This window comes from Sciurus vulgaris, assembly GCF_902686455.1.
Source record: "Sciurus vulgaris genome assembly, chromosome: 2".
Lineage (NCBI taxonomy): Eukaryota > Metazoa > Chordata > Mammalia > Rodentia > Sciuridae > Sciurus > Sciurus vulgaris.
In genome coordinates, this window is record NC_136462.1 from 51,835,737 (window position 1) to 51,859,285 (window position 23,549).

General features: G+C 39.8%; 1 protein-coding gene and 1 long non-coding RNA gene across 4 annotated transcripts in view; one reads left to right on the plus strand and one right to left on the minus strand.

The window, feature by feature from the left end:
* Window positions 1-23,549, minus strand: part of LOC306648876 — a 603,819-nt gene that overhangs the window by 181,007 nt on the left and 399,263 nt on the right. The gene's annotated exons all lie outside the window — the stretch shown is intronic.
* The window catches only part of CDKL1 (cyclin dependent kinase like 1), a 54,975-nt gene continuing 45,869 nt past the window's right edge, over window positions 14,444-23,549 (plus strand). The window contains exon 1 of one of the 3 annotated variants that reach the window (XM_079119132.1): window positions 14,444-14,793. In XM_079119132.1, coding sequence (XP_078975258.1) covers window positions 14,626-14,793 — 168 coding nt within the window. In that variant the 5' untranslated portion in view covers window positions 14,444-14,625. The remainder of the gene's footprint in view (window positions 14,794-23,549) is intronic. The other 2 variants (XM_079119131.1, XM_079119130.1) reach the window with 2 other exon arrangements.

The window sequence follows — 23,549 nt, forward strand, 5'->3', positions numbered from 1 at the left end:
TATGCAGGAAAGAAAAGCAAAATTATGATCACTGCTTAAATGGCATAATGTTAATAGTGAATGTCAATCTAATCAAATGGCAACATAATTATATTGGAGGAGGATATGGTGTTGTGCAAATGAAGTAGAAATTTATCAGAATCATTTTCCACAATAGGAAATCAATAGATAATATTTTTTAAATTAAGGGATTATTTAAAACTAAAAAACTTCTGGAAAACAAAGATAACTGAAATCAGAGTAAAGAGACAACCTGTGATATGGAAGAAAATACTTGCAAACTATACATCTGATAAAGGGTTAATATAAAAAATATATACAAAAAACTCAATAACAGAAACACCCAGTTAAAATGGCACAATTCAGGACAAGGACCTGAGTGAACATTTCTCAAAGAAAGTATATAAATAGCCAACAAGTATAGGCAAGCCCCAGCTGGTGATGATTCAACTTACAATTTTTTGACCTTACAGTGATGTAAAAATGCATTTATACCATCATTCTGTCGTTTTTAGTACCGTATTCAGTAAATTGAACAAACTGTTCAACACTTCATTATAAAATAGGCTTTGTTTTAAATGATTTCACCCAATTTTAGGCTAATGTAAAGCATTCTGAACATGTTTAAGTTAGGGAGGTCAAAGCTATGATGTTTGGTAAGTTGGATATATTAAATGCATTTTCTACTTAAAATATTTCCAACATACAATAGGTTTATCAGTCCATAACCCTGTCATAAATTGAGGAGTATATATGAAAAAAATGTTCAACATCATCACTAATCATTGAAAGACAAAACCACAAGAGATTATCACCTCATACCTGACGCTTTTTATCAAAAAGACATAAGTCTCCTGGTGAGGATTCACAGAAAAGGAAACCCTTGTGCACTGTTGGTAGGAATTTAAGTTGGTACAACCACTATAGAAAACAGTATGGAAGTTTCTCAAAAAATTAAATGTATGATTCAGCAATCCTATTATAAGGTATATGTCCAGTGGAAATGAAATTAGTGTGTCAGAGATCTCTGCACTCCCCTCTATGTTCATTGCAGCACAATTCACACTAGCCAAGATGTGGAATCAACCTCAGTGTTCATCAACAGATGAGTAGACTAAAAAATAGTGGTACATTTTAATGTTGCAATATCATTCAACATTAAAAAAATGAAAGAAATCCTGTCATTTGCAACATGACTGAGCCTGAAGAACATAATGCCAAACGAAGCAAGCCAGACACAGGAAAACATATACCAGGTGATATCACTTCCATGTGGAGTGTAGAACAGTTTAACTCAGAAGTAAAAGAGTGGTGGTTACCAGGGACTGGGGATGATGTTGAGGAGATGTTGGTCAAAGAATACAAAATTTCAGCTAAATAAGAAGAAACTTCTGTTTAAAATCAAGAAGAGACTTATTTAGTGGCATGGAGATAATCTGCTAAAAGAAGGAAAGTTTTTGAGAAGAGATTGGGAAGAGTGTACCTTTTTAGGTAACAAACTTTTACAAGACTACTTGATTCTTTATATGTATGCATACATTTGATTTCTAATGTTAAAATTTTAACTTCAAAAGCATAAACAATGGAAACAATAGAATGAAATTAAAGAAAGAAATTAAAGAACACCTTAGAAGATGGAAAGATCTTCCATGTTCTTGGATAGGAAGAATTAATATCGTCAAAATGGCCATACTACCTAAAGTGCTATACAAATTCAATGCAATTCCAGTTAAAATCCCAGTGACGTACCTTACAGAAATAGAGCAAGCAATTATGAAATTCATCTGGAAGAATAAGAAACCCAGAATAGCTAAAGCAATCCTTAGCAGGAAGAGTGAAACAGGGGGTATCGCAATACCAGATCTTCAACTCTACAAAAAAGCAATAGTAACAAAAACAGCATGGTATTGGTACCAAAATAGAAAGGTAGATCAATGGTACAAAATAGAGGACACGGACTCAAACCCAAATAAATACAATTTTCTCATACTAGACAAAGGGGCCAAAAATATGCAATGGAGAAAAGATACCCTCTTCAACAAATGGTGCTGGGAGAATTGGAAATCCATATGCAACAGAATGAAACTAAACCCATATCTCTCACCATGCACGAAACTAAACTCAAAATGGATTAAGGACCTCGGAATCAGACCAGAGACCCTGCAGATTATAGAAGAAAAAGTAGGTCCAGATCTTCAACATATCGGCCTAGGACCAGACTTCCTTAACAGGACTCCCATAGCACAAGAAATAAAAGCAAGAATCAATAACTGGGATAGATTCAAACTAAAAAGCTTTCTCTCAGCAAAGGAAACTATCAGCAATGTGAAGAAAGAGCCTACAGAGTGGGAGAATATCTTTGCCAATCATACTTCAGATAGAGCACTAATCTCCAGAATCTATAAAGAACTCAAAAAACTCTACTCCAAGAATTCAAATAATCCAGTCGACAAATGGGCTAAGGAAATGAATAGACACTTCACAGAAGAAGATCTACAAGCAATCAACAAACATATGGAAAAATGTTCAACATCTCTAGTAATAAGAGAAATGCAAATCAAAACCACCCTAAGATTCCATCTCGCCCCAATTAGAATGGCGATTATCAAGAATATGAGCAACAACAGGTGTTGGCGAGGATGTGGGGAAAAAGGTACACTCATACATTGCTGGTGGGACTGCAAATTAGTGCAGCCACTATGGAAAGCAGTGTGGAGATTCCTTAGAAAACTTGGAATGGACCCTCCATTTGACCCAGCTATCCCACTCCTTGGCCTATACCCAAAGGACTTAAAATCAGCATAGTACAGAGACACAGCCACATCAATGTTCATAGCTGCTCAATTCACAATAGCCAGACTGTGGAACCAACCTAGATGCCCTTCAATTGATGAGTGGATAAAGAAACTGTGGTATAGATATACAATGGAATATTACTCAGCCATAAAGAATGATAAAATTATGGCATTTGCAGGCAAATGGATGAAATTGGAGAATATCATGCTAAGTGAGAGAAGCCAATCTCAAAAAGCCAAAGGACGAATGATATCGCTAATAAGTGGATGATGACACATAATGGGGGGAGGGAAGTGTTAGTGTTAGGGTTAGAGTTAGGGTTAGGGAGGGGGCAAGTATGGAGGAAGGAAGCACTGTATAGAGGGAAAAGAGGGGTGGGAGGGGTGGGGGGGAAGGGAAAAAATAACAATGAATCAAACAACATTACTCTGTAAATTTATGATTACACAAATGGTATGCCTTTATGCCATGTACAAACAGAGAAACAGCATGTATCCCATTTGTTTACAATAAAATAAAAAATAAAAAATAAATGGCATATTATGCTATGTTAGTGAATTAAAAAATTCAGTATTATAAAGAGGTCAGTAGGTTTCTTGTGACCTCAGCAAATGTTTTGCAGAAATTGGAAAGTTGACTCTAAAGTTACATATATACAAAGGGCCAGGAATAATCAAGGCAATCTTGAAGAAGAAAAACCACCCTCCCGGATGGGGTTGTAGCTCAGTGGTAGAGCACTTTCCTAGCATGTGTGAGGCACTGGGTTCAAATCTCAGCATACATACAAACAAATGAATAAAATAAATGTCTACCAACATCTAAAAAATATTTTCAAAAAGAAAAGAAAAACAACCCTGAGAGCTGCAGGCTACCAGATTCCAAGAATTATTAGCTGCCATGATGGTTTAGATACTATGATACTGGCACAAAGATACATACAAACAAATTCAGTATCAGAGCAACACTTGGTCACCTCATATCTGACTAAGTAAAGTGAAGGAAAGATGACCTTTTCAATAAGTTATATTGAAAACAATGGGAAATTGGGGGACTCTTGCAGTATACAAAAACATACCAGATGGATTGTAATCTCATTTATAAAACTACAGCATTTTTAAAAGAAAATAGTATCTTCATGAACTCAGTGCACACAGAGATTTCTTAGAACATTAAGCTTTAGTTGTTAAAAAAAAAAAAAAGCAATAAAATGGACTTCACTAAAGTTAAGATCCTTTATTCATCCAAGACAACTTTACAAGAATGAAAAACCACAGAATGGAAGAGCCTTGTATTATATATATTCACAAAAGATCTACCAGAAGATATAAAGAACTTATACAAATCAATAGACAACCCAACAAAAAAAAAGTGGACAAGAGATTCTGAACAGCATTCCACAAAGATAATGTTGAGGTAGTCAATAAATGTGAAGGTGTGGTCAACTTAATTGGTTGCTAGAGAAATGCAAATTAAAACAATACCACTGCAAAACAATGCTGCAAATTAGTGTTACCCACCAAAATGACTAGAATGAAGAAGACAAAAATTATGGTGAGTTTAGAGACAGGTGCTTGCACATTACTAGCAGGAGTGTGAAATGGCATATCCACTTAGAAAAACAGTGACAATTTCTTATTACATGTGACTCAGGAGCTCAGTCAACCCAAGAAAAAATATGGCCATGCGAAGACTTGAATGCAGATGTCCATAGCAGTATCATTCATAAAAGGCAAAAGTCAAAGGAGCCAAGTATCCACCTGCTGGTAAATGTGACATACCATACAGCAAAATACTATTCAGCAGTAAAAAGGAACAATGTATGTGCTGTAATGTGCATGAACCTCAAAAAATACTAAGTGAAGAAACTGGCACATTGTAATGATTCTATTTATAGGAAATGTTCAGAAAAGGCGAATCTATAGAGAGACAGAAAGTAAATTAATGGTTGCATGGAGTGGGGGTTAGAAATGGGGAGTGACCTCATAGGGGCCTAAAATTTCTTCTTGAGATAATTGAAGCATTCTAAATTTATATTGTGATGAAAGTGGTACAACTATAAGTTCACTTAAAAAAAACAAAAACTGATTCGTACACCTCAGATGACTGAATTTTATGGTATGTAAAATATATCTGAGTGAAGCTGTTTAAACTAAGGAAGTGCACATTTCCAATGAACACTTCAGTAGTTATTCAACTCTTTAGTAACAAGGAAATAGAAATTAAAACAATGCCATTACAAAATGAAGCCACTATGCAACTCAATCCAAAATGGCTAAGGTGAAAAAGAACAATATGTAGTGTTAAGGATATGGAGCAACTGAACTCTAGGACACTGTGGTACAAATGTAAGTTGATATAATCATTTTAAAAACTAAAGCCCAACACACTTCATGCCCCCAAAATTCTAATCATAGGTCTATACCCAAAAGATATGTTCACCAAAAATTGTATATAAGTCTGTACACAGAACATTATTCAGACTTGCCAAAAATTAGATACAACTCAAGCTAGTTCATCAATGCTAAAAAGGATAGATAACGTGTGGTATTATTTATCACTCAAAAGGCAGCAGAACAATCAAAAAGAATGAACCATCCACCACATGGCTTTTAGTCTCCCCAAATTTATGTTCCATCTAAAAGCCCAGCATTAAAAGTACGCTGTATGATTTCATTTATATGAAGTTCAAAAACTATGTTGTTAGAAATTAGGATGATAGTTATCTTCAAGAGCAAATGAGGGACTCATGATTGAAAGGAACATAAGGGGATGTTTCGCCGTGCTGGAATTGTTCCATTCCTTCTCATTTTGTGATAGAAACTGTATGCATGATGTATGCATTTTTCTATATGTACTTTAATAAAGACATTCATTTAAAAAGACCCTGTGTCTAGACCTGTACTAGGGGAAATAGTTCATGTTCATATTAATCCTATGATGTCAATAGTGGGGTTCCTGATTCCTGTAGAGGCTAGTGTATGTCACTTTGGTGATTGAATTCCCCAGAAGCAGATATCAAGATGGAATCAAACTGGCAAGTGATTTACCTGGGGAAAACACCTTTTGTGAAGAATTAAAGGGATGGGGAGCAGGAGTAAGTAGGGAGACTCGGTAAAGATTTGACTTATGTGAAATGAGAAAAGGAGGAAGGATTTGATAGACTCAGACTCCAGTGCAGCTCTGAGAACCTTGTGGTCAGTCAGTGGAGAGCTCAGGAGCAAAGATGGCCTAGTAGGGGACGATCAGCTTTCAAAAACACATAGAACTCAAGTGATCAGCTGGGAGCAGCCTAGAGAGAGCCAGACCAATGCTGAGAAGCATTCTCGAGATTAAGCAATATTTTTGCCGCATGTTCTCTCTAGTACACATCATGGCTATCACGCACATTAATTGGAAAGTTGAGGCCAACCCCAGGTCTGTCTGCTTGAATCCAAACAATCCCCCTAAAGAAAAAGCTAAAGAACTGGCTGAGAGTAGATCCAGGCAGCAGGAGCCAGTGGGTGGCCCCTTTGGGACCTTGGGAAGAATCCACTCCAAAAGATCTCTGCACTGTGCTTTTGTGCAAGATTCAGATTCCTGGGAAGAAGGATCTGCTTGACCTACTTTTGGTTATCCCTTGGCCATGGAAAATGAGGTATCCTGAAGGACAGTCCCACCAAGACAGATGTCCGAAGCAGAAGGAATAGATGTTGAACTTTTAATAGGAGAAGAAATGAATGCTGAGCTCATAAAACCAACATATAGATGTCCCATTGTTGGAAATACCAGGGAGTCATGATGAATCAAAAGCATACTCAGAAGTACCTCAGCAAGGCTAAACTTACTTCTGCAGAAGGGTGTGCTACTGAACAAAGTCTGGCAAGCAAGCACAGTCTACCTGTTTTATCACTAAATTAGCACTGCACCTTGCTTTGGAAGGAGGAGCTTGGGGTTACAGTCTATGCAGTTGGATAATTTTTAAATGGGGGCAGGCAAAGAAAAGTGCTATAGTTATGACTGGATACAGGTTGAGGAGCTCAGAATGGTTAATTGGGTTATTTAAAGAAAACCATAGACTATGGTGCTGTTGTGTAACTTTCCCTTCTGCTCTATTCCCCTCTGGCTGCCTTTCTTACATACCAATTTTACATTTAAGGCTAAATCCTGTATTCTGAAAATGGACCACCAGACTTTCTATTTCTCACGCTACATAGTTATAAACCACAACAGTGAAGTTTAAGAAACAAAACCACTCACTGCGTGTGAGCAAAATGGTTCATTTAAATCTTTATGACTGTAAGCCACACATTCTTTCCTCAGTAATTCTGGTAAGTATAAAATTTAGCACATCTAAATATGACATTTAATTTGGAGTATGTGACTTCATCCTGGTCATGTTTCTCAAATTTAAGTCTTCCTGGATTAGCTGCTTCACTGTGATTATCTTGTGATGACTCCTGGCAGAAGAGAATCCAGAACTCTGTGGGGGTCATTGAGCACCTGCCAGGCCATCCTTGATTTGTAAATGCTCTCTAAAAAGCACTGACTCTCTGTGTCAAGCTGTAAAGTATATAATTATTTCTCAGTTTGTGGTTTCTGAAACCCACAATGGATCACAATGTCCACTTAAGTTCCTTAAAACCCAACTTCGAAACCTCCAGATCCCACAAATTCTTGTGTATCCTTGATTAAAGTTATGATTACTTAAGTGGATTTTTTTCCTCCCTTAGAATAAAGGAGCAATGACATATTTCTTTAATGCCCAGGATCTAAGAATTCCTGACACATACTATTAGGAACTTTATGTTTAGTAAATGTTTCTTGTATTAAACTGTAATAAACATTATGGACATTGTAAGTTAGTAATGGAATAACTCATCCATGGATATCACTCTAAGAAAAAATTTTCTTTGGCTCTTAGAATATCTCTAAAGTACAGGTAAGTTGCAAATATCTGCCAATTTTCTAAGACTGAGGAAAGAAATGTGAGTACATTTTCTAAAAAAAAAAATATTGAAGTAAATATATCAGTCCACCATGTAGAGAGGAATGAGAAGTTATGCTCCATTTGTGTGCAGTGTATCAAAGTGCAATCTACTGTCATGTATAACTAATTAAAACATATTAAAAATAAATATATCAGTCAAGGCAAGAAAATAGAAAACACATGGGCTGGGATTCTAGCTCAGTGGTGGAGCACTTGCCTAGCATGTGTGAGGCACTGGGTTCGATTCTCAGCACTGCATACAAATAAAGGTCCATCAACAACTTTAAAAAATATTTAAAAAGAAAGGAAACACACTAAATAGCTGTAATCCCAGCTAATCAGGAGGCTGAGATAGGATTGCAAGTTTGAAGCCAGCCTGGGCAATTTAATCTAGCAAGACCCTCCCTCAAAATAAAAAGGTCTGGAGATTATAGCTCAGTGGTAGAGTGCCTCTGGGCTCAATCCCCAGGTCTGCCAAAACAAAACAACAACAAAAAATTAAGTGCTTTGAAAAGACTGGCTACTATATATAAAGTACAATACATATTTAAAGGGAAACAAAAAGACACAAAAGAATTAAGGTCATGTTCATTAAGGGTTGAAACATTTTATTTGATTATCTGCTGGGTCCACATATAAAGTCAGGCATGAATGACTCTTTTTTTATTTAAATTGATTTCCCTATATTTACATTGATTTGCCAGTCTTTACTACCTCTAGATAAGGCACAAAGCTATTCCATGCCTGGATTTAGAATGTTCCAGCAGTGACTGGTGGAAAGACCTGGGCTGGCACCTAGCTTCTCTTTAGGGACTGGAGCAGCTGGTCTGCCTACCTCCCGCTCTCCTAGACAAGTGAGGCCAGACCTTTCTCAAGTGTTCTTAGATACTCTCTTCTGTCAGAGCATGGGTTTGGGAAATGGGTGGAGCTGGTTTTGAAACCTGTCTTTGGGTCCCTTGATAGCAGGGGGCCCTGTTTATACTGAGCCACCTCTCAGAGCCTCAGCTCTTCTGTTATAAAATGCAGCAATTAAGAATTGCTACCTTCTAATAAATCCCTGTAGGATTGTTGTAAAGATTAGAGAAAATGTAGATATAGAGCCTGAAACATAAGCGCCCCTAACTATTATCTGTATGTGCCCTGGAAATCATTTCCTTTCTAATTCCACTTAAAGCAGGAAAAATAAATTCAAATATTTCCTCAAGCTTCTGTATAGTGTTATTTTACAATGTCCATGACTCAAGTTTTCCTTACAGGAAACATGATTGAGGGAGAAACTTCAAGCATTGTCCCTGGGATCAGCCCTGACCAAGGTGCCAGTACTCTGCCCAACCTCAGGCAGATCATTCTTCTGAGTTTGGAGCTGCACATAGACCAAGTTGCTGAACTACCATGAGAAGGAAGCATGATGACAAGATTCCTCTTCCAGGCAGATTATAAAAAGAAGGGAATGCTAAGGTTGTACATCATAAGTACTTGGAGCCAACTTGCAATGTCCTGAAAAAATGCTGACAACACCCCTATACATTAGGTAACTCCAGTTTCTGGAGTCAAACTGCATTCCAGTATTGCCCTCACAACCTGCTAGCTGTGTGTCCTTACGATTTACTTATCCTCTTTACCTCAGTTTTCTCATCTGAAACCTCAGGATGATATTGCTATAGAATGTCTATCTCCTAGGGTTACAGTGAGGCTCAGGTGTAAAATAGCACAGTGCCTGCCTCCAGTTTAGCATCCATAAGCCAATTATTGTAGTTATTGTGTTGGTGACAGTGATTCTCATGCATAGGATCAAACACCAGTAAGAGGGTAGAAATAAATACTAGTCTTCTGACTCCAAATTCCAGGCTCTTTTCTGTTGCCATGCATTACTCTGCTGAATGTTTATTATTTCCTTAAATGATTAAAATACCATAATACTGTTTGTGCCATGCCAGGGATGCCAAAGTATTCTAATTACACAGCTCTGCTGTAAGTGGAAAATAATATGGTTTCACTGTTCTTTGCACTTACTTGAGGAAAAAGACCCATATGCCAGACCATTTCTCAGTTTCCCAAGAGTTATACTTCCCAGAAGTTAAACTTATTTGATATCAACACAAATTACAGCCCTGCCAATTGAAAGGACTGTCAATTTGACAGTTAGGGGACATATCTTGTCTCTTTTGTGCTTAATGGTGACATCAACTGTTTGTCTCCCTTTCAAGGTTTTTCTCTGATATTCTACTCCAGCTCCCCCAACAAAACAACGTACAGCTGCAAGTCATGCCACCTTTCTGGTTCACTGCCTGCCCGGGCATAAACAGCTGGCGTACCCACTCCCTGCCTTACCTACTGCTGGGCTTGGCACTGTCCCAGGTTCCTTGGGTACTGAACCTTGTGGAGTCCATAAAGTTAATTTTCCAAACTAACTTTATTTAACCTGGTATGAACTTCAGACAAGGTAGTTCTGGAGAAATTCACACTGATTTTCTCATTTCAAAACATTTCATTGTCAGAAACATTTACCAACATAGACCACATCCTGGGCCATAAAAACAACTTCAACACATTTCAAAGAATTAAAATCATACAAAGTAAGTTCTCAGAAAACAATGGAATTAAACTGGGAATCAATAACAGAGAGATATCTGGAAAATCCCCAAATAGCTGGAATTTAAACAACACACTTCAAAATAACCCATGGGTCAAGCAGCAAGTCACAAGGGAAATTAGAAAATATTCTGAAGTGAGTAAAAATACAACATATCGAGATTTCTGTGATGCCTTTCGAGTGATGCTTCAAAGGAAAATACCTTGGGGCACAGAGGCTCATGCCTATAATCCCAGAGACTTGGGAAGCAGAGACAGGAACATTATAAGTTCAAGGCTAGCCTCAGCAATTTAGTAAAAGATCCTGTCTCAAAATAAAAAAGACGGGGGTGGGTAGCTAGCTAGTAAAGTACCCTTGGGTTCAATTCCCACTACCAAAAAAAGAAAAAAAAATATGCACATGGGGCCAACTCTCATTGTTGGGATAAACCCAACTTACTTATTATGTTCTATCATTTGAGTATACTCTTGTACTTGAATCATATTTTATTGAGGATGTTCACAGTCATGTTTCTGAAAGATACTGAGCTATAGTTTTCTTTGTCTAGTCTTGGTATCTGGGTAATGCTGATCTCATAAAATGACTTCAAAAGTGTTGCCTGCCAGGCACAGTGGCACATGCCTGTAATCCCAGCACCTTGCAAGGCTGAGGCAGGAGGATCACAAGTTCAAAGCCAGCCTCAGCAACTTAGCAAGTCCTAAGCAACTCGGTGAGACCTTGTCTCTAAATAAAATACGTAAAAGTGTTGGGAATGTGACTCGGTGGTTGGGCATCCCTGGGTTCAATTCCCAGTACCACGCCCCCCACAAAAGAAATGTGTTTCCTGCCTTAACCTCCCAGACTGCTAGGACTACAGATGTGGACCACTGCCTGGCTCCACATTTTAAAAATCAATGTAATTTACTGTATCAACAGACTTAATAAGAAAAATCATATAATCATCTCAAATAGATTAAGGTGTGTTGTCATCATTGTCCTTTTGGTACTGGGGATGGAACCTAGGGATCCAGGGAGGCTTTATCCTGGGCTATATCCTTATTTTTTTAATTTTTTATTAAAAGAGACCAAGACAGGTCTTACGAAGTTACTGAAGCTGGCCTTGAATTTGTAATCCTCCTGCATTAGCCTTGCAAGTTGCTGGGATTGAAGGCATGTGCCACCACAAAGAAAAGAATTGACAAATCAAATATTTATTCATGATTTTAAAAGATAAAATGAAAACACATCAAAGCAAACTAGGAATTAAAGATAAATTTCTCAACCTGATAAAAGGCTTCTATGTTAGTTACATATTGCCGCATAAAAAATTATCCCTAAACTCAACAGCAAACACTTGTCTTGGCTTTTGTAGGTTAGGAATCCAGGTACTACTTAACTGGGTGTCTCTGGCTCAAGGTCTCTCACCAGGCTGAACTTGTCAACTAGTCTCATCTTAAGACTCACTGGAGAGAAGTGGCAATAGGGAGATCCACCTCCAAGTGCACTCATAGTTGTTAGTAGGATTCACTTTCTCATGGATTATTGGACAGGAGGCCCTAATTCTTTTCTGGCTATTGGTCTCTCTCAGTTCCTTTCCATAGGGTAGCTTACAGCATGGAAACTTCAGAGCAAGTGAGCAAAAGACCACAAAAAAAGTACCCAAGAGAGAAGTTACACTCTTTTTGTAACCTAATCTCAGAAGAGATATTCCATCACTCTTGGCATATTCTATTCCTAGATCAAACCTACATCTAAGGGACGGGAGTGTATAAGGGCACAGATACCAGGAGGCAGGGATCATTTAAGGGCCCTCTTAGAGACTGTCTACCATAATACCTACAAAAATAAATATCTACAGCTAACATTTATACTTAATGTTGGAAGACTGAATGCTTTCCTCCCAAGATGAGAAATTAAGACAAGGTATGTGCTCTTACCATGGTTATTTAATATCACACTAGAGGACCTACCCAGTGCAGTAAGGCAAGAAAAGGAATAAAAGGCATACTGATTAATTAGGAGGAACTAAAATTGTTCCCGTTTTCAGATGACATGATGGTCTGCACAGAAATCCCAAGGAATTTATAAAAACTTCCTAGAATCCATAAGTGATAAAACACCCAGTTGGCAAATAAGGCTTAATTATTAGGGAAATGCAAACTGAAACCACTAAAGATCATACCCCCCTGTTAGAATGGCTAAAATCAAAAGAACTGGCACACCAACTGCTGGTAAAAGTACAGAGTAATTGGAACATTGTTGGCAAAAATGTAAAATGCTACAGCCACTCAAGAAAACATCTTAGCAGTGACTTACAAAAACTCAAATACTTACCATATGACCCAGCAGTCCCCTCCTAAGTATTTTCCCAAGAGAAATAAAAGTGTATATTCATACAAAAAAACATGCATGAATGTTTACAGAAGTTTGACATATAATCACTAAAAACTGAAAAAAAGGAACAGATAAATGCATCCAGGAGGGTGAAACTTCAAATTCATTCTATTAAATGAAAGAAGTTTATTCTCAAAAGGCTGCATGCTGTAATAGTCCATTTATATGACATTCTGGATAAAGCAAAGCTAAAGAGACCAACAAACAAACAAGCAAAAAAAACTAGATAGTAGCTGCCATTTGCAATTTCTGGGAGGTTTACAGACCACTTCTAGGTCTTCCCTGGACCCAATTTATATGCTCCTCCATTTTCCAGGCTGCTGCCTCTCTCCCCAGCTCCAGCTCCTTCCTGAATTCCACTCATGCTGGCATTTGGTAACATGCTGTTTGGTATGGGGTTGGTCCGTTTCATGGACAGTGTTTTAATTTTCTCTCCAGAGATCTTGCTTCTGGGGCAAGCATCCACCTCCTGCTGGGCACACATGGAATGGGACCAGTGGTAAGTGTTGAGACAGCAGGCCCAATGGCATTTTACCTATTTCATATCCATCAAATGCCCACCATTGTGCTCAGATCTGAGCAGTAGGAGTTCAACTGGGAGAAAGATGGGGGAAAGGAACCTGAAACAGGTAAACCTAAAAGTGTATACTTTCACCTTCCACATCTGAAGGCCCAGCTGCAACAGAACCTTTGTTGCCAGTGGAAGGAAGCGCTGACTTCTGCCAACTTCAGCCATCATACCTTCCTCCCCTTTTCCTTTCTCCCTCTCATTCATTCATCGATAATACCGCACCGATTAGAACAGACATAGTCGCTGGCCTCAAGGCGTTGACACGCTAGCAGGGTCACAAAACAGCGAAAGCCATGGAACCGACTATCTCAGGGAAGTGCAGACTGCATAGGAGGGGGCTCCTCGTGCAGGCGTCTTCCCGGTTGACTGTGTCACCTGCGTTTCCACCACCTGCAGGAGTTAGCAATCTTGCCCATCCCTGCGGGCAGGACATGCAGGGTCGCAGGCCCACTGTCGGGACAGCTCTTCCCGGGAGGAACGGGGTGGGCGGGAGAGGAGTCAGGGTGCGGCGGCCCCGCCCAGACCAGCGGGTTCCCATAGGGATCGCGAGCCGAGCGGGTCAAGAGACAGCGTGGCGGGAGCAGGGCCGGTGCTGGGCAGCCGGGGCGCGGTGAGTCCCGGGTCAGGAACGAGGCTCTGGTCGGAGCCCCAGGTCCGGGGATACCCAGGATGCCACGTAGCGCCTCTGGAGGCTGCGCAGGCGGGCGGCGTCCTCCTGCCACCCCGCGGCTGCAGCCGAGCCCGGGAGGCGACGGCGTTCCGCAAGCCTGGGGCGGGAGCCGCCGGCCCGCGCAGAAGCCCGGGGCGTGGGCGGGCACCTCGCAGGCCCGGAGGTCCCCCGCAGCCGGTCCTCGCCGCCGCCCCCGCGGTGAGCCCGGAGGTGTCCTCTTGCTGGAGCGAAACGAGACCCGAAATTAGAACCGGGAAAGCCCTTAGCCTTCCCGGTCCTCCAGCCAGCTCATGTGTCTTGGATCGGATGAACTATAACATTAAAAAGCTAGATTGTCTTACAACCCGGCTCGTTTTAGGATGACGGGTTACATTTTAACTCTGAGGGTATATAACCGGCGATTAAAATTGGGTTACCTAAGGCAGCTACGACTTGCAGCCCTCCGCGCGTTGCCTTTGCTGGGGGCGGGGCGGGGGCGAGCCTTTGAAGACCTGGGTCCGCTCTTCATTTGACGAGTGTCTTTGCTCGATTCTAGATCCTCAGCAACGACCCCTACCTGGTTGGGGGCTCTAGTGCAGTCCATTCGTGCCAATATTTCATAAACGACGTTTAAAAGCTATGTGAAAATCCATTTTAAGAAGATTTATTCCTCTGTGATGGAGAAGTATGAAAAAATGGGGAAAATTGGTGAAGGATCCTATGGAGTTGTTTTCAAATGTAGAAACAGAGACACCGGTCAGATCGTGGCCATCAAGAGGTTTCTGGAATCAGAAGATGACCCTGTCATAAAGAAAATCGCCCTTCGAGAAATACGCATGCTCAAGGTAATTGATTCACTTTTTATTTAAAGTGAATTTTTAGGGATTTGAAAAAAAAAGTAGTGAACCGTATAGTGTTGGGCTGTGGATACCTCTCCTGACTTCATGGCCTTGTGTCTTTAGTGACACAAACGGGTCTGTGCACAAGTAACTAATTATGTAAGGAACCGGGAAGCAGAGATGTTGGTAAGAGGTAAGGTGGTATTCACTTTTAGAAATGCTGTGGGCTATTTTATGTTCCTTTCCAATACCTTCTCTCCCATATCACCTGTAGACCTTATTTTCAACAGCTATTACACTTTGATAGTATAGGAATTTAAAACAATTCACTTTTGCTAACATTCTTGAATTTATTTATTTTTGCAGTGCTGGGGATTGAGCCCAGAATCTCAAACATGCTACAACAGTGCTGCACCACTGAGCTCCATCCCCAGCCTCACATTGAATTTTAAACATCTGGGCTATTTTCTGTTGCTCAGTCCATTAAGAAAATTAGTCATTCACCTGTTTTCAAACCGCTAGAAACATGACAGGATTTCATTACAGCTTACATATATATTCTACTAAGCATCATAATGTCCTGTTTCTAAAAGAAGGGTTCTTCTGAAAGAAGTGAAGCGACCAGTTTCTCAGTGTTTATTGGTTAACCCTAGGAGAACATGATAAGGGGGTGTGGTATTCATTACAACCGGAAGTGGTCTTCCTCTAATGGAAAGAGGTTCTTTTCTAATTTTTTTTTTTTTTTTTTTTTTTTTTTTTTTGCGGTACTGGGGATCGAACTCAGGGCCTTGTGCTTGTGAGCCAAGCACTCTACCAGCTGAGCTATCTCCCCAGCCCTCTTTTCTAAATTTAATGTAGGTGAATCCAAATCGAAGACTAGAATGGGACATGCTGAACAAAGTGGGGGTTAGCTTTGTTTTAGATAGTTATCACCTCAGTGTTCTGTCCTGTACAACTGTGTGACAAGGGAAGAGTTGTTCAGGGAATGACAGACACATAACACCTCAGGGGATTTCCCCTTATTTTCAAATCTCCATTTTCTCCAGGTCTCTCTCAAAATCTTTCCCCATGAATTATGTGTGTTGGGGTCATTTCTAGAAAAGGACCCTGAATGAGAAGTAGCAAGCTTTAGAAAAATTAAAATGGGTCAATAATAGGAAAACTTCTCTCCTTGAATTTGAGATGTTCTTAAGTAGCAGGATGTTATCTATTCTGAGAAGACACTTGCAGAGAGTCCCAACCAAGTGCTCTGCTAGGAAAGGGTGAGACCAACAGCTCTGTCCATCCCCCTGCCTGGATCACTCTGCCCTCCCCCACCCCTATTCAGAGGAAGTTTGCCACCTTCCCTTGTGGTGCACATTTCTCAGACTTTCCTTACATGAAAAGGTGATAATTGCTCTCTGTGTGAGTGTGTGTGTGTGTGTGTGTGTGCGCGGGCGTGTGTTGCTGGGGATTGAACCCAGGGTCTTTTACATGCAAGGCAAGCTTCTACCACTGAGCTACATGCTCCCTTTACATTTTAAAGGATTCATTTACTCCAAAGGAGAAAAAAAAAGTTTTTTCTAGTAGAGATATGTTCCTCTTCTGATTCTGAAGGTCACCTGTGAAAGTTTTCTCAGACTTCTCAGCATATTTTATCATTACTGTGTTTACAGGTGTAGTTCCCTGAATTAAGTTCCTCTAGGATGGGGACGTTGTCCTTATATCTTGGTATGCCCAAAGCACATGCCTTGTTAATAATAGGCCTCCAATAAACATTATTGTTGAATTGGAAAAAAAAAAAGTTAACAAAAATAAGTCTGTAGGAAAGGTAGGTATTTCTAGTAAATTGGGAAGTGACACATGTAATGAATACAATGGGGGTTAACTGCCTTCTTAACTGAATATTGATGTGCTCTAAAGGTTGAACTGTGTGCACCATAGCCTGGTTTCCAAGTACATAGCCCCCCACTCTCCAATCGGGTGCACAGATATAGAGACCCCAGATCTATATGAGGCCCTGGGACTTGATTATTGGTAGAGTCTGCCTCTTCAGCCCTAACTTTTCAAAATTCTGTGATATTTCTAATATATAATGGGTACTTAATGAAGATCTGCTGAATAAGTGAATTAAGGATCTGTTAAATGAGGCCATTTTTCTTTTTTTTTTTTATTGTAAACAAATGGGATACATGTTGTTTCTCTGTTTGTACATGGCGTAAAGGCATACCATTTGTGTAATCATAAATTTACATAGAGTAATGTTGTTTGATTCATTCTGTTATTTTTTCCCTTCCCCCACCCCTCCCACCCCTCTTTTCCCTCTATACAGTACTTCCTTCCTCCATACTTGCCCCCCTCCCTAACCCTAACTCTAACCCTAACACTAACCCATTTTTCTTCATTTTTAAAAATTCAGAAAATACTTACAGAGTCCCGTTTGTGCTTAAAACAATGTTTATTCAAACATTGTTTCAGAATGCAAAATTCTTGGAAGGGAGGTGAGGTGAATTTCCTCTCAAATCTCACTCATGATATACTGGGATCCTAATGAGCAGAACCTGTCATTCACCGTGGGTTCCCAGGTCTGGCAAGAACTCTCTAAATGCTGTTGGGTAATGAAAACAGAATATTGGGAGGCATGCTTGAACTAGACTGAAATGTTTAGGTTGGCATGGAATGAGAGATAAGGCATTCAGGGAAACCAGTATACTGTAGGAAAAGGTGCATACGTAGAAAGCTCAGTATTTTGAGGGAACACAAGTAGTAACCCCAAAGTCTTGGCCAAGATGCCTAGTGGTTATTTACAGACCAAGGGGAGAAGAGGTGAGAAGGAAACCAGGAACAAGTAGGAAAGGATGTGAAGAGTTTCCTGGAACATGGGTCTAGCCCTGGTATAAGGGATTAGTTGAGCACAGCTGCATCTTGTCAATTTGTTTTTAAATTTATTGGTTCCTTTTAGTTAGACATGACAGTGGAATCCATTTTGATAAAGTTATAATTATAAGCATGGAATATATCTTATTCTAGTTAGGATCCTAATTTGTGGGTGTACACGATGGTGGAATTCAATGTGTTGTTTTCATGTATGTACATGGGAAAATTATGTCAGATTCATTCCATTGTCTTTCCTTTCCCTATCTCCTGTTTACTCCTTTTCCTCCGCCCCCCAACCCCTGGCCCCCTGCTTTGTGGGTTAGCTTCCACATATCAGAAAATACATTTGGCTTTTGACTTTTGGGTACTGGCTTACTTCACTTAGCATGATAGTCTCCAGATCCATCCATTTGCTGGCAAGTGTCATAAAGTCATTCTTCTTATCGCTGAGTAATATTCCATTGTGTATATAGACCACATTTTCTTTACCCATTCATCTGGTGAAGGGCACCTAGGTCAGTTCCATAGCTCAGCTATTGTGAATTGAGCTGCTATAAACATTGATGTGTGGCTGCATCATTTTTTCTTATATTCATTGATCATTCATATTTTTTTCCTCCTTGAAGTGCCTGTTCAGTTCCTTTGCCCATTTATTAATTGGGTTATTTGTTTCTTTGGTGTTTTTTGAGTTTCTTATATATCCTGGAAATTAATGCTCTATGTGAGTGCAGGTGACAAAGATTTTCTCCCATTCTGGAGGTTGTCTCTCTTCATGTTCTTGATTGTTTCCTTTGCTGTGAAGAGGCTATTTTGGCAATGTTTTAAGGCAGCACATCCACAATGCTTCACACTCTTAGTGTGGAAGGCATGTGTGAAGGTACAGCTGTCCATTAGTGAATGTCTTTGAGGATGATAATTATTGTTAAGAAACCTCTTTTGCTAAGATTTTTAGAAAAAATTTTTTTTCTGAAATTTGGAAATACTTTTCAAATGATGTTATCATATTGTTTGAAAAAAAGGTATGACCCTTTTGCATGACACACAATCAATATTCATAATCAAACTATTTCCTAAACTAAATGTAATTCGCTGTTCACAAAGAGGTCCCATGGTAGTCAACTCTTTTTTGTGTTTTCAATTTTGAATCATAATTTTCCAGATTATATAATTCGTCTTGTAAAAAAACAAACGATCACCTTTCAGTTAAAGCCAGTTCACAGTCTACTTTAGGGACAAAGTAAGTACTCTTCTAGTGTCAATAATTAAATTTTACTGAGCTCAAAGCAACTATTCTACCCCTTTTCAAACTTACTTTCCATTATATAGAGAAAGGGAAGGAGTAAATGCATTCAGTCGGCACTCTGAGTGTGGCACCTATGCCTAAGAGTGTTGACGTGTTCATTTGGCAGGTGTTCATAGCACTCCTGCCCTGTACCAGGTACTGTTCTGGGCCCCAGCCCTCAGGAACTCGCATCTTAGTAAGGAGATATCAATAGTAAACAAAAAATCATGTCAAGTAGTAGAAGAATAAAGCAGGACAAGAGGCTCTCAGGTGAGCTGGGGAGTTCGCTTTTTTACATAGTGGTTAGAAAAAGCCTTTACGAATGGCATCTGACCAGAGAACGGGAGGGAATGCGGGATAACTTGGGCAGCTGTTAGGGGGAGGGCATTCCAGACAGAGTGCACTGTAAGCCCACAGGCCCCAAGGTAGGATCTAAGCATGTTCTGATGTGTCTGGTGTGTCAGTGGGTCTGGAACAGAATAAGCGAGGATCAGGTGTGAGGTGATAGCTAACAGTATCAATTCAATAGAGAGAAAACATGGAGTTGTAGGAGTGTAGGAGGGAGAGAATTGCTGGAGCCATGACCTTGAATTACTAACCAGGACCATATCCCAAAATAAGAGTAATAGCATAATAAAAGACCAGTTCCAAAACCATCTAGGAGATTGTGCTGCCTCATTTTATTTGGAAATGCTTGATACTTTGCTTATGCTGTCCTTCATCTTTATGTAACAGGACCATATAGCTGCCTCCAAGTTATGTAAGTGTAGAACTTCTTTTTTTCCAGGGTATATGACATCTTCTGATTTGTATGGAACATATGAGTCCTACAGGAAAGACTTCAACCCTTTCCATAAATTGGGGTTTAAATATATTGGATGAGAGATGGTGTGGTCATGAGAGAAGCCAGAATACAGAGAGGGACAAGTTCTCTGAAGGAATATCACCTTAAATCAAAAAGTCAGGCACGATAGGTTGAAGTCATCACAGGCCCTGTGGTAGGAACTGGGCACTGTTTTATCAGAAAGCTGGTGAATATACTTAGGAGGTCAAGGGTAGGACAGAGCCACTATGGGGGCCTGGGTGAATTCTACATGTAACAGGTGGAACAAGGGGCATTAGAGTAGATCAGTGTCAATCAAGGGCTGGAAGCAGCAGCTAGGACACTGTGACAGCTCTCCCAGAGACAAACAAGGAGGAGGAATCACATTTTTCACTTGGCAGGTAGGGGATGATCACCCAGTAAACTTTGTCAAACTGCCAAATAACATTACCTATGGTGCAGAAGCTACACTAATAACAACCTTAGAAGGTAGATATTGTTTTCCCATTTTACAAATGCATTTAGGATGGTTTGCCAAATCATCCTGGTCAGGAAGCTGAACTGCAGACACAGTTCTGTCTGTCCCAAGTCCAGGCTTTCTGCTTTCACACATTAGAACCCTGACATTACACTGGACACTGTGCTTTGAAATCCCCAGTGACTTTGTCCTTGCTCCCACAGGGTCATCCCTTTGAGACTATTACTTTCCTGGAAGTCTGAGTGGAGATTCTCACTGGAATAGTGGTTCTTTCCAACTCTCATTTCAAACTCCTATAGAGTATTTTAGGAGGCAGAAAGTTATGGTTTGTCACCAACAAGGATGAGAATAAACATGGGGGGGAAATGTTTAAAACTTTAAATATTACAATATAGTACATGCATTCCAAATGAGAACAGGGGAGGAAAATTGACTGTTGGAGGTGGTTGGCAAAACATTGAAACTTTTTCTTGTATAAAGCACAGCTATACATATAGTACCTATACAGATATCCAATATATTTATGACATTCAGTGTTCTTTGGTTCAGTGATTAGGGCAAAAATATGTAAAAAGATTCCAGGTGGATATGGTGACACACTTGTAATCCCAGCAAAGTGGGAGGCTGAAGCAAGAGGATCAAAAGTTCGAGGTTAGCCTGGACAACTTAGGGAGGTCCTGTCTTAAAATAAAATAAAAAACAGGGCTGTGTGTAGCTCAGAGTTAGCATGCCCTTGGTTAAATCCCCCCAGTACCACAAAACAAAACAAACAAACAAAATCCTTGGGGAGAAATGGTACATGTGGTGTGGGAAACTAAGACTGTGTGTGCTGTGTGCCAGAAACATGCTCTCATTTTTTAAAAAGCATTTTTAGTTATAGATGGACACAATAACTTTATTTTTATTTTATTTATATATTTTTGGTGGTGCTAGGGATTGAACCCAGGGCCTTGTGCATGCAAGGCAAGCACTCTACCAACTGAGCTATCTCCCCAGCCCCTACATGCTCTCATTTGCATCTAATTAATTATGAACAGTAATAACATGCACAATGTTCAGAGCTGCTCCTTTTCTCCTGTCACCTCACTTCCAGTAGCCTTTTAGGGCTGTGTGACTGCACAGGGACCAGGAGTAGTGGTAAGAATTTTGCTGCCTGAACTCACCCAACGCTGTCATTTGACCTTGGGCAAGCTCCAACGCCTCCTGGAACCTGGCCCAGCTTATCTCCATGATTTATGTGTCTGTTGGGTACCGCTTCGCTGACTCTTTGCTGAGGGGAGCAGAGTGCTCTGGGGTCAAACTTCTACCAGCAGTCAGGCAGCTTCAAGGATGCAAGAGCAGACGAAGGAAGTTCACAAAAAACAGTAACTGGGAGAGAACACACAGGTGGGAAGGAGGAAGGCTGGACTTGAAGCATGGGGCTGTCCCCAAGGGATGTGCTGGAGGAAAACACTGCACACAGCCTCTGCCTGCAAACATCAGTCCTGAAATACTTCTGGGCAGTACCATCCTGGTGACAGGCATGCGCTGCGAGGAGCAGGACCGATGGGCAAAGTTCCCCGTGATCCAAAACAAAGCATCTATTTAGTGCTTAACTGAATGTGCCAGGGCCCAATTGTACTAAATGCCACCAGAGGACTATGAAAATGCTCCCTAGCATTAGAATCTAATTAGATCTTTCATAATTTTTAAAGGCATCTGCTTTCCCAATGTTATTTGGAGAGGAATATTTCCCAAGGCAGTAAAAACCTTAATGGGAAATCCTGTGGCATCTTTAAGAATTTAGTCCTGGCAAAATAAAGAAAAAAAGAGAAAAATATTTAGTCCTAAAAGGGGCCATTCCTACGTCCCTTTCCTTCAAATTGTTCACTTGGCTAGTTGAAATGGATTAGTTAAATATGTCTATAAATCGTTTTAGCCATGTTGGGCATTTTCTGTTGTGAACTATAGGAGATTACAAATTCCAATATCTGTGGGGATCGCATTAATACCATAAATGTGTAAGATGTGGGACAAGATGGACAGCAGGAAACAGGGGCAAACTGGAAACCTCACTTCTCCTCTCAAGTGACTAGCCACTGCTCAGCTCTATGGGTTGTGAGCCCAGGGTGCTGGATTTACAGTCTTTTTTAAAGGCAAGAAAATTCAAATTTTATGTAAAATTCCTGAACTTTTCTCTACAAAATTGTTATTTTTGGAAAAAGAAACTTCAAAATAGATAAAAGTGGAAAGAATAGTACAGTGAATACCTACATGCCCCTGATTAGTTTCAGTCATCAGCCATTAGAATTTTGTTGCATTTCCTTTCTTTCTCTAGCACTGACTCTGGCTTTCTCTGGCTCACACACACTTTTTTTTCCCCCTAAACCATCTCCCTAAATATTTAGCATAAATCTCTTAGAACAAAGACATTCTTCTATATAACCATATTGTGATTTCCATACTCAAGAAATTTATCAACTCAAATAATCTTACCTAATACAGTCTATGCTCCATTTTCTTATTGTTCCAATAATAGCTATAAAACTATATATATAACTTAAAAATGTATAAAAACTAGTATAGTTAATTAATATCTTTCTGTATAAAATGTTTACCTAATGGTTTTAATATCTATTGATGATCCTTGCCTGAATCAATTATAATGTTATTATAACAGTCATTTTGCTATAATTCTTTTTACTTCTTTAAAAACATTTTTGTTGATGTTGTTTGTAGTTGTAGATGGACAGCATGCCTTTATTTTATTTGCTTATTTTTGTATGTGGTGCTAAGGACGGAACCCAGTGCCTCACACACACTAGGCAAGCACTCTGCCACTGAGTCCCAGCCCCAGCCCCAATTCTTTTTACTTCTTAGTTGTCATAAAGAACTTTCCTTTACCCCCACAACACATGCTTTGTAGGATCACTGTGGTTCATGAATCCTTTTTATTCAGTTTTTATCATCATTATTCTTTCTGAATAATGTCATGTGTTTGGCCATGTGGGGTTACTTGGATCCTACTTCAGTATCCTGACAGATATCCATCATTCTTTGAGCACTTCTTTATTGTGTGGCACAATATTCCGAGCTCATCCTGCCAAAGCCCTGTGATTAGCCATTTCCCCAGGGACCTGGTTCCTTTTAGGGATAATAATATCTCCTGACTTTAAAATGTTGACAATAAAATTTTTAAAAAGTTTTAAACACCATTCACTCCCAATAAAACACATGTGCAGATACCGTTTGGCCTGCAGGCTGCCAGTTTGGGGCCTTTGGCTTATGCAGCTTTCATTATATGCAGATATTCTCATTAGAGACCAGCAGAGATCTGGCCATTA